Source organism: Aethina tumida, chromosome 2, assembly GCF_024364675.1.
Source record: "Aethina tumida isolate Nest 87 chromosome 2, icAetTumi1.1, whole genome shotgun sequence".
In the NCBI taxonomy this organism is placed as follows: Eukaryota; Metazoa; Arthropoda; class Insecta; order Coleoptera; family Nitidulidae; genus Aethina; species Aethina tumida.
In genome coordinates this window covers 4444703-4456904 of record NC_065436.1, presented here as the reverse complement: position 1 = coordinate 4456904, position 12202 = coordinate 4444703, and the positions used below count along the sequence as shown (strand labels likewise).

General features: G+C 34.6%; 2 protein-coding genes across 11 annotated transcripts in view; both read left to right on the top strand.

The window, feature by feature from the left end:
- Positions 1-4949, top strand: part of LOC109596259 (uncharacterized) — a 68306-nt gene extending 63357 nt beyond the window's left edge. For 3 of the 6 annotated variants that reach the window (XM_020011763.2, XM_020011757.2, XM_020011761.2), the window contains 11 exons: positions 46-175; positions 234-460; positions 513-702; positions 762-894; positions 1805-1926; positions 2064-2087; positions 2261-2482; positions 2590-2803; positions 2854-3118; positions 3172-3324; positions 4309-4949. In XM_020011763.2, the coding sequence (XP_019867322.1) occupies positions 46-175; positions 234-460; positions 513-702; positions 762-894; positions 1805-1926; positions 2064-2087; positions 2261-2482; positions 2590-2803; positions 2854-3118; positions 3172-3324; positions 4309-4357 (1729 nt within the window). In that variant the 3' untranslated portion in view covers positions 4358-4949. Of the gene's footprint in view, positions 1-45; positions 176-233; positions 461-512; positions 703-761; positions 895-1804; positions 1927-2063; positions 2088-2260; positions 2483-2589; positions 2804-2853; positions 3119-3171; positions 3327-4073; positions 4107-4308 lie in introns of all 6 variants that reach the window. The other 3 variants (XM_049963870.1, XM_049963871.1, XM_020011764.2) reach the window with 3 other exon arrangements.
- Positions 4950-6126: 1177 nt separating this feature from the next.
- The window catches only part of LOC109596240 (uncharacterized), a 45874-nt gene continuing 39798 nt past the window's right edge, over positions 6127-12202 (top strand). For all 5 annotated transcript variants that reach the window (XR_007547369.1, XR_007547370.1, XM_020011735.2 and 2 more), the window contains exons 1-2: positions 6127-6282; positions 6368-8862. Coding sequence is in view for 3 of the 5 variants with exons in the window: in XM_020011735.2 (XP_019867294.2) it covers positions 6390-8862 (2473 nt within the window). In the remaining 2 variants the exon portion in view is untranslated. The remainder of the gene's footprint in view (positions 6283-6367; positions 8863-12202) is intronic.

Sequence of the window (12202 nt, the reverse complement as noted above, 5' to 3'; positions counted from 1 at the left end):
GTTATTTGTGTGTTAATGATTTATTTTATTAACGGTTGGTTTCAGTGACATTCTGGTAAACGCTATCAGGAATACGGAAGTACACTTGAACTTGGCACAGTACCCGACTTGTCCCCGATTGATCCGACATGTCGCCACACATGGACCCATACTGCCCGTACATTACGACAGTATGGTAAGTACATCGTGTAATACAACGTCAAACCGTCCATCTGATTTGTTTGCATCATTAGTCTAACGCCTACTCCTCAACGCCTAACCACCACGGAGCAATGACACCGCAACAAATCCCAGGCGAAAAACGTCTCCTGGTGAAGGTGTTGCGTGCCGCCCAGCTGGGCGCCAACCAAGGCTGCACCGAGCCCTTCTGCGTCGTGGAAATGGACGAGCCCCCGCAGAAGAACCAGACTTCGGTACAAAAGAACACAGACTCACCTTATTGGGACGAACATTTCTTATTGTACGTTCATTTGCACCGCAACAACTTTGGCTTAATTAATCGTAATTTTTAGTGACTTGACACCGAACACTGCGGAACTGCTGTTCGAAATCTACGATCACGCCGTCAAGCCGCACAAGTTCCTCGGTTTGGGCATCGTAGGCGTGGAGGAGCTGCTGATCAATCCGTCACAAAGGCAGATCATCTCGTTGCAGAGCAGGCCGTACGAAAGCGACCCTGTGTCCGGTACTCTTACCGTGGAGGTACGCGTACATTCATCAAAAAAACAAAATAGATTTTATTTATTAAGTGATGTTTTTAGTTTATGTTCATCGAGGGCGCAGACATACCCAACATTGGTGGTGGTCAGCCTTACAAAATTAAGGAAACAATTCCTCGTACCCCGTCACCAAACAGGGCGAGGTTGACTACAACTACAACAACGTTCCAAAGTGGTAAATACATACTTTTATACACATGTATTAGGTTGGAGAAAAATCCATTATTTTTTCGGTAAATAATTCCAGATTTATACCCTCAAGAAGACATTTTGTACTAAAAAATTCTTCTATCACATAAATAAGTTGACAGGCCTTTTAGTAGCTGTGGCATCGCCCTGAAGCTAAAGACCAACCATAAAACAGTTTTACACCATCTGAACAAAGCTGAATTCAAAACGAAGCTTGATGTTTGGGTGCCACACCAAAAACGTGATGGATGTGCAGTGAAGCAGCTCAAACGGTGACCAAACTGGGACTAACGGCCAGGAAGGTTCAGCTGTGCATTTGGTGGAACTAGAAAGGAATAATGTATTATCAGTTGCTTCCATTTGACCAAACACTGAATTGCTACTGGCAAAGACTGGACCGTTTGAAGCTAGCCATTGACAAGAAACGGCTAGAATTGGTCAACTGAAGAGGTGTTGTGTTCCATCAGGTCAATGCCAGGTTACACACGTCTATAGTGACTGACCAGAAACTCCTGGAACTTGGTTGGAAAGTTTTGATGCATCCACCATATAGTCCAGACTTGACATTTCATCTTTTTCTTGCCTTGTTATTCGTCAAAATTACCAGGACTTCTATGAGAGAGGCATTATGAAGCTCACGTAGAAATAATGGATTTCTTTTTCCCCAACCTAATGTTATTATCAGGGCATTTATTAAATTTAATTTCTTATACCTTTTTCTTTAATATATCATCAGCTGTACTTCTAAAATCTAGAAAAATCATAGAATAATTTATTGAGATTTTTTTTAAGAAGTTGTTTTTATGTAACTAAATTCTAATTAAGACTCTTAATTAATGAGATTAGCAGGATTTTATTATACAAATATTAATATTATTAAATTCTTTATTTTTCAGATAACTTAACCAATGGTAATCACTTAGCTTCAAATGTATTAAGGGACTTAAATAGTAGTAATAATTATCAATATGGACAGAGTCCAAATAAAAGCACTCTTGTGATACACAGCATTCAACGGGTAAGTCTCAATTATCTATTTTTTTTTTTTGTTGATAATTTGCTAAACTAAACACAGAGTTGTTTTCCAAATATTTATTTCGAAAACACTCGTCGCGTGTGAGTTTTAAGGTTTTAATGCTTCTGATATTTTTGCAGCAACCTTCTGAAAGACTAGTCAAGGTAAGCTTCAATAACCATTTCAGAAAATTGTTGCATTTAACATGCATCCAAAGAATCGTTTTTGCCTCAATTTACCTGGGTAGGCAAAAACGATTTGTTTCCTAATAATAAAGCTTAAATTTGTGTGACGATTTGGTGTGCATTTTTCTGTTTTTCTTTTGCCACTAACTCAGGTCGAATTAAGTAACGGCAATTGGCAAGAGATCGAAAGAATCGAGCTGAACAAAGAGAACGACTTAGTGGAGAACAAAGAGGACGAAATCAAAAAGGATGACAGTTTGGAGCCGAAAGATACGTCGGACATTACAAACGGTAGTGCCAACGGGAACCTAAACGGCACGGCCAACACCAGCAACGAGAGTAAGGACATTACAAGCGATCTCGAGTCGTCCAAGGTTTGAGTTTTTGCTATTACTAATTCACTAAATTTATTCAGCAACAATCAAAACATCAAGTCCACTTATTTATTTAGTCATGGGTGGTTTACTGACGTTGCTTTTAGGGAGGTGACCTCTCCAACACCGGAACTCTCCAATCACAAGGCGATCTAGAATTCCGCGGAAGACCCAGGAAGCGAAGGGACTTCTTCGGAACCATCAAGAGGAGACTTGGAAAGTCCAAGAACCGTTCCAAATCTGCCGGTCCCGAAAACGACATCGGCAGAGATGACTCGCTTAACCGCTCCATCTCTGCCGATAGAGGCAGACACGACGACAGTAAATATTAATCTTAACTTAATTAGTGAGGGTACTGATGTTTGTTGTAGGTTACAGACTGAACGTCCCGGGTCAGAAATCCTTCGACGAAACATCCAGAAGGTCCAGCTTGTCGGAGGCGTCCGGTTTGAGCAGTGCTTCCACGCGCACCTACATAAACGAGGCGAGCACCTTGGTGCTGGAGACGTTGGAGAACGGCATCAAGAAACACTACTTGGTACCCCTGTCCTTGGCACAGAAATCCAAGTGGAGGAAAAAGGGAACAAAGCTGCACATATTCAACGACCACACCTTCGTGGCCAAGCACCTCCAAGGGTACCACTATTAAGTACCACATTATTACGCAAGTTACTCATTAATTTTTTTAGGGGGACTGTGTGTCAAGTATGTGCTAAAAGCATAGCCCGACGATTCGGCAAGCAAGGATACGAATGTAGGGACTGTTTGCTTAAATGTCACAAACACTGCCACGTTAAAGTGAACGACAATTGTCCTACGTCCACCATTCATAACATAGAACTGTAAGTAAACTTAAATGAATCAACTAAACAAGGACGGGAACAAAGTTTTAATTAAACCAACACCATATTAATAATTAAATGGAAATAGTTTTGCTCCAGTCCTATGTTTTCTAAATTACATATCCAGCTTGCATATTCATATCACCACAACATACAACATTAATGTTTCCTGTTAATTCGGCAGTTTTACTTGGAAATTTCTCAGTTTTATAAAAGATAGGTAATTAGAACTCAGATATTGAATTTCGAGGATAGATCACAAAAGAAAGGCAACAATTAAGGCAGGGAATCTTGTAGGTTTGTACAAGTTAAAACGTGTAATGATCTACAAGTCGTTCATTTAAATTAAAATGCCTTTATTTTATGATTTTCCCTCGTTTATGTTTGTTTGTCTCACGATTGGTGCACTGTAGTTCATTGTTTTTTATAATAGTGAATGCTGTACAGAACACCAATACTACATAAAAAACATTACAGCTATGCCATGTAGACTGTAGTACTTCCCTTTTAAGGTCCAGGGTAATTATATTTTTTGCATCCCATCTTTCTCTCATATGAGTTATAGAAAAGCATGGAAAAGTAACTAATTAGAACGTGCATGTAATGTAATTTTCTGATCTAACACATTTTAAAATTAAAAAAATCTGATGGTGATGACTAAATTTGGATTAATCCACCAAATTTTAAAAATTATTCCTGGACTTTACTTATTATGATCATTTTATCTAATAATATTTGTTTCTATGGGTCTATGCTACCGGTTTTGAGTGAATAAGAAGATGGTAAGACATTTACTGTGTGTGTATTTTTGCCCTGTGCATTATGTTGCTGAAGTTTTATTTTGTTTTATGATCTTTTTTACTTTTAATTGAGTTTATTATTTTTTTTTTAATTTCTTGGTGCATGCCTTTTTCTTATGTTCCAACAAAAGTGTGCGTTGCATGGTACTGTACCACTTCAGTCTATAATGTTTACCGTTTTCAGGTCCTACATCACCAATCCGTACACCGACAAGAACATTCGAATGTTGTGAAGATAAACTACTCAAGGTTACCAGGCAACCCAATTTAATTCAAACGGGTAGTTTAGTGTTATTAGTAAATAAGTTCATTAAAGCACAAATTGTTCGTTAGCTTACAAAGCCACTACAAAGTTAAATCTCTTTTATTTTATATACTATTTTTTTACGTTAAATTTAAATGTTTTATTTACCTACATGAGTTAAACAAAGTAATATTTTTTCTTGAATTATTTATTTGTAAATAATTGTTAATCAACATATTTTTTTTTTATTATTATTATTTATAATTGATTTATTGTCATTGTTGATATTCTGTAAATTCACTATTATTATTATTATTTGTTTTGTGTAACACGAAAATATTTATGATATACAAACGATATTGCTTTAATTAAGATATGTAAACATATTTTTGAATGTTTTATTTCTATTGTCTATGTAAGTGCCTGTACTTTGAATATATAAAAAGATCTTTCTATTTGCTATTAAAATTTTAATGGGTACACATAATTTTTGCCCAGAAAAGGTGTAAGTTTCAATATTTATATTAAGTATAACTTTTGTTAGAAAGCGTCAATGGAAAAATAAAATTAATACATTTTAACTGGTTGTTTTATTTATTTTGTATATACAGTAGTACTTGAATTGGATGGCAGTACCTGAAATTAGTTCAAGAACTGTGATATATAAATATTAAACATCAATTTGCTTCTATATATTGGAGAAATGCTCTTAATTAATGTGTTTCAATATGAAAACGACTCCAAATAGAAATTCAAAATTGTGACGAATTGGTTAAAAGTTCAAAGCATCAATATTCTGTCTTGCACGTCCCAATTTCCAGACATCAACCCCATAAAAAACATGGATGATCGCGTATTATATAATCGAATTCGACACAAAAAAATTTCAAATTATACAAAGTGTTAAAATTAAATTAATTAATTATTTATTAATATTTTTTGATAATGTTTATTCATTTTACTTAGTACGTTATTTGAATGCACTATAGTTTTCGGTTGAAATAGTGTAATGAGAGTTGCATATACATGTATGCATTGTATGTTATATGAACCAATGCTTGTCATACTGGTTGCATATATACGGATCATCTGTTAATAATACATACACATCCCACAAAATAATTTAATTTTTATATTGAAAAATATCAACTGTTTAATTATCCGGAACAAATTTGATTTGTTAATAAAATTGACTGAACTATTATTCAATGGAATACCTGTAGGACACCTTGCACAGCCTTGAAGTAAGTTTGTTTTTAGTTAGATAAATATGCAGTATTAATTTAAAAAATATTTGTTGTTATACAATTTGTTTATAAAATAACTTTGGGATTAACTAGTACAAATACATCAGAATTAAAACGAAAGGTAATAAAAACGTTTCCAATTAGACTGTTAAGTGTCTAATTGAGATAATTTGCATTAGGCTGAAATACATTTAGTTACAAAATAATGGTTTGCTTAACACAGAAACGCAATCTTAAGTGTGTTGTCTATTTTAATAGTAATCAACGGTTTATTTTCGTCCGTTTTTAAACTTGACACAGAAAATAAATGGCCAAATGTCCCCCGGATATTTTTAGTAAAGCATTCGTTCACAGTAAATCGTCGAATGGCCCGACTTTTATCTTTTTTAAGTCCGACATTTCGGAATAGTTTTTGTACGTTTGGCGATTCCAAATTTAAACTTTCGCTCCGCGCCGAACGCACAGAGGTGGGATTTGCGTGAACGCCGCACAATGTAAACGTAAAATGACAGATTTCACTTGTCAGTTTCGCCAGATTCGTGTAGTGGTCCGCACCTACTGGGTCTAAAAAATGTAGTTTTACTCACGACGGTGTAGTTTTTTTACGAAAAAAATACCTTAATGAGGCCCACGTCGACTTCCTGATCGGCACTTAACGTTGATTTAAGTGAGTCCAGTTGATTTTACGTGCCAATTTCGGTCTGGCTGCGGCAGTGCACTCACTAAACTCCTGCTTTTTTGTGTTGTTGCAGGTTTGTTTTTAGTTTCGCGGTCATGAGCGAGGAGAAGGAGTCGGAAACGCCGAACGGCGTGCCCGAGTCACCCAAACCTTTGGCTTTCACCATAGATTTTGGTGGCGAGAAGAAAATTGATCCGGTCAAACACCAAAACATGATAGAAAAGTACCAGAAGCGTCACAGGAGGGGCCAATCCTTGTCTAAGCTCGAGGAGAAGTCCGCCAGCACGACACCCAAGCACCCCCTGACTGGCAACTTGCCCAGGAAGTCCAGCTTCCAATCGGAGGGCTACTTCTCTTCGGATGAGAAGAACGAGAGGGCGAAAAGTGCGAGGGGGACGGGCAAACGAGGTGATCTTACTCTGCAACTGAAAAATGTGACCATGGATCCACGTATGACCCAGTCGTTTCCATCCACCGAGCTGCCCAGCATAATCAGCCCTGACATCGAGCTCAAGGATGTGTCTAGTCCTGAATTAGATTTAATTAGTCCGTTCAGCCCCAAGGTGCCGTCTGATAACAACGAAATAAACTTATCTGATGTTAAAGTGACAGCCTCCAGCTCCGACAGTGAAAACATATTTATCGAGTCTAGTGATGACAACAACTTCATTGACGGTACCGATTTTGAGTTTGACAAGTCCGATACTGTTAGTGACGCTGGAACCTACACATTAGATGCTGACAATTATTCGGAGGAACAAAAAGCTAGGATGAGTATTGACCGTGAGTTTAAAATTGAGCAAATGTCCGTGCAACAGAAGACCGAACAGTACATTAGAAGTCTGGCCGAGGCCAGGGAAAAGAAGATCCCCCCATTGAACATTAAGGAAAATGAGGTGGTGAAGGCTGTGCAAATGTTGAAGTTAAACGAGGAGACCGCCCTCAAGTCCCCCAAGTCCCCGCTAGGTCGACGATCGTTCTTACCACCCTGCTCCCCCAAATTAATTCCAGTCAAGACGTTATCACCCATAACGTCCCCGACACAAAACATTTCCATTACAGCCACCCTCCAGGAGAAGATAAACAACAGTGATGAGGTGGTGCTGAACAACACATTCACCAAAATCATGTATCCTAGTCCCAAAGCCAAGAACAATGGTTTAGATGAGTTTGTAGACCAAGGCAGTGTGATATCAGTGACTTCAAGTGGTGCTTTCCGTTCGAAAAGTGACAAACCTAAGCGTAAGTACAGTTTATCTAAGTCGGAAGTGCAAGTGGAGGCCTTCATCGACGACAAACCTGTGTTCAACGAGGTGACTGAAGTGAAACCATCGAGGAACACGCCCAAACTAACAGCCAACATAGTTAACGTACAAAATATTGAGGTAAACAAGCCGAATATATCGATTGAGGGGTACGGGAAGCTGGGGACCACCACCAATTTACCGCCGGCAGTCGGGGGGTACTCTGGCAAGAACTCACCCACTAAAATTCCTTCTCCCATTCATACATATCGGCCCAGGAGCCGGGGTAGCATTTCCCATAACATAGATTTATCTGACAGCAGTCTGGACACCGAGAACATCCTGAAGCCCACGCAGAACTTTATTAATTCGCTGCAGCAACGCCTGTCCCTCGACAGCGACCCGGACAGTGACTTCGAGATGAAGTGTGGGATGCAGCTGAACAACACGGCACACTTACTGAAGCAAAGGGCCAACCACATAAGGCACAACTCCTTGGACGACAGGACGATGAACGTGTCCAACAAATTGGAGCACTTTCAGAACAAAAACTTGCAGGGTATTGATCAAACTTACAGCAACGTGTTTAATCAATACGGAACCAACAGGGTGATACACAAAATCCAAAACAGCCCCAACAACTCCCCCATAAGGCGGTCGAGCAGCTTCACCACCAAAAACCAAATCAACACCATCGCCAAGAACACGAACGTGACCCAGAAGGAGGTGAACGTGTGCAACTCCCCGAACCTGGGGCGAAACACCTCGATACAACGGTCGAGCTCGACGGCATGCATCAAGCCGAACTTCCTAGGCCAGCGCAGGGCCAGCGTCGAACACCAGAAGATCGACCGCAGCCAGTTCGGCGACACCGAGTCCAGCTCCGAGGACGACTTCGAGAAGACCCTGCAGAAACGCCGCGATCTGGCCAACGTGACCAACACCCGGTGCAACCGGGCGTTCAGTTTGCGGAGGGCGCGGGCGGACAGCGAGATCTCCGGCGTCGGGAAGTGTCCGAACACGCCGGAGATGCGTCGCAAGTACCAGCCGGACGCGAAGGGCGAGAGGGCCATTTCGGTGGACCGGAAGCCGGTGCGGTCGAACGAGGTGCAGAGTCGGTATTTGAACATAGCGAAGAGGTCGCCGGTGCCGCAGTCGACGCCGGTGCGGCCGGAGCCGGTGGTTGCCAAGCAGACGCCGAAGACGCCGGCCAGTGCGGTCAAGAAACCGCAGGCGTTCGCCCGGACGGACAGCGGACGGTTCAGCATGCGCACACCGAAACCGCCCGTGGCGAATGCGCAGAAGAACGTCAAGAAGGATTCCGGTAAGTGTCTTGGGGGATTTAAATCGATATGTCAATATTGTGTGACAAAATGTGAATCTATCATTTTGGTTATCACAAAAATAAAAACGCAAATTGTTTATTATTATCACGTTTTTACTCATCTAATGTTATCTCAAGATAGAAATCAGTCTCGTGTAAATAATTAAATTAATTATTTGAAAATTAAGGAATTTAGGAGTTGGTTTATATGAATTCAAATCTTAAAATATCAAAAGTCATACGAAATGAAACTAAAAGCTGAAAGAAAGAAATAATTTTTAAAATATAATTAGGAACTAAGTAATTGTGGCACCATGTTATTTTATGAATTAAATTATCTAATCAACTTTTAATTATGAATACCAACTTTGGGACCATGTTGATAATTATATTAACTAATTAACATATTTTAAAAATTATTTAATTAATAAATTGACATTATAAGACACCAAAAACACAAAAAAACATGTTAGTTTATTAATTAAATTAATTATTTAATAAATTTGGAAGTTTCATATGAATTAAAATTTTAAGATCACATAAAACAAAACAAGGAATTAAAAGAAAAAGTTAATTTTCTTGAAAAGTAATCAGCAGCTAATCAACTTTTAATTACGAATACCAATTTTAGAACCATGTTAATAATTATATTAAATAATTATCATATTTTAAAAATTATTAATTAATGAATTGACTTTGTAAGACATCAAAGACACAAAAAACAAAACTGAAAATTAAAAGAATAAGCAACATTTAAATATGAATGCCAATTTTAAGACAATATTAATCACTATATTAATTACTTAAAAGTTACTGGATATGATTTCAAATCTTAAAATATCAAAATCATATTAAAACAAAAAGTTGAAAATAAGAAATATTTATCGAAGTATAATTAGAATGTTAATAATTAAATTAATTATTTAAGAAATTTGGAAATTTCATATAAATTCAAATTTTAAGTCACAAAAAACAAAATAAATTGAGAGAAAAAATTATTTTTTAAAAAAATAATCAACAGTTTAAACAATCTTTAAATAGTAATGACCGTAATTCTATTAATTACTTAATTTGTTATGTTCCTTTAAAAAATGGCTTTGTACTATATAATATATATTTTTTGAAGTGATTCATAATTTGCCATTAATTAGTCACTAATTAGTTAAATAAAAAAAATTGGAAGGTATTTCCTGTGATGTTTGCAAAGCAAAAACAAAAATATCAACGAGAAATAATGTTGTTCTCAACAATTAACATCAATTATGAGCCATATAAACGTAAAAAATTTAAAAATAAATATTTCCCAATAATGTCTAATGCCATTTTTAGAAAATGATAGAAAAAAATGAAATAAAGAAATTAAATAATTATGAAAATTAAAACAATTTTTTTGTGCAAAAAATATTTGTTTCAAATTACTTTTAAGAAAGTATCCAAAACATTGGATGACTTTTATAACTTTATATTAATACATTATTTATTATTATCACTTTTTTATACATTCAATGTTATCTCCAGTCCTAATATATTAGATTGAAATCAGTCTCATAAAATATAAATAATGAATATGTATAAAAAACTAAGAATTTACATAATAAATTAATTTTTTAAGAAATTTAGTATTTGAAATCTTAAGATGTTAATAAAAAATCATAAAAAATAAATAAATGAAAGGAATTTTCTATTTCAAATAATTATAAATTAATCAAGTTTTAAATATGAATTGATGAATGAACATTTTTACAATAATATTAATAATTATATTAATTTCATAAATATTTTAAGTAAAAAAGAAAAAATTAGGAACTAATAAGTTATGGTATTATGTTAATAATTAAAAGTAAAACATTTTTTTGTGCAATTAACTAACTCTAATTATGAACCACATTTGAAGAAAATATGTTTGAAAGTACCCAAACATTGGATAGACTTTTATAACTTTATATTAATATATTATTTATAATTAACGCTGTTTTATACATTCAATAGTATCTTCAATCCTAATAAATTAGACTGAAATCAGTCTCATAAAAATATAAATAATGAATATGTATAAAAAACTAAGAATTTGCATAATAAATTAATTATATAAGAAATTTAATATTTAAAATCTTAAGATATTAATAAAAAATAAATAAATGAAAGGAATTTTCTTTTTCAAATAATTAGAAATTAATCAACTTTTAAGTATGAATGACAATTTTACATAAACAATGTTAATAATTATATTAATTTCAAAAATATTTTAAGAGATTGTTGAAAAAAACATTTAGTTAGAAACTAATAAATTGTGGCACCATGTTAATAATTAAATTAAGAAATTTGGAAATTCACATTTTAAAATAATAAGAACTCAAAATTGAACAACATTAATTTTTGAAAATTAATTAATAACTGGTCACTATTTAAGCAGATTTAAAATGACTCACTGAAAAAATATTTAATATGAATTCGAATCCTAAAATACCAAAAGTAACAAAAAAACATAACTAAAAATTGAATGACAAAATGAATTGTTGTTTAATGCAACTTTTAGAATTACATAAACTAAGGAAATCAAATTTTCTACAACTGATGAACGACTAGATATACATACCACACATTATCCACCAAATCTGATCAAATTAAACTTCGTGCTCATAAATTATTGACGTTGTCACGTTTCTGGATTGAAATCAGTCTCATGCACACATAATGATTAATTATTTAAGACTTTTTGGGAGTTATTTGTTCATCAAACCTTCAATTTTGTAAATATTCCTATATGACATACATATACATACATACATCCTTAAAAATTAATTAATAAAGATAATTTAGTATAATTTTATTAATAGTTATGTACTATATATCAAAACATTCTAAAAAAGAAAATTATTTTTATATTTATTAATTGTAAACTATTATTTTTTTTGCTGTAATTGTTGGTGGAAAAAATAATTGTATTTTTAAATATTTTTATTAATATTTTTTGATGCTTAAACTTTAAACTGTATAATAATTTATTTTTTTTCTGAAGGATATATACATTTTTTAAAGTGATTCATAATTTGCCATTAATTAGTCGCTAATTAGTTAAATAAAAAATTTGGGTGGTACTTCCTGTGATGTTACCAAAGCACAAAAAAATATATCAACCAGAAAATAGTGTTCCCAACAATTAACTTCAAATTATGAGCTATATAAAAAACATTTATACATTTTAAGAAGATATGTTTTGTTATATTTATCAGGTAACATATTACTATATATAGACATAAAATGTACAACTAAAACTTGAAAAATTAATGTTTTCTGATGACATATACAAATTAGAAGACAATTTTTTTGTACAATTATC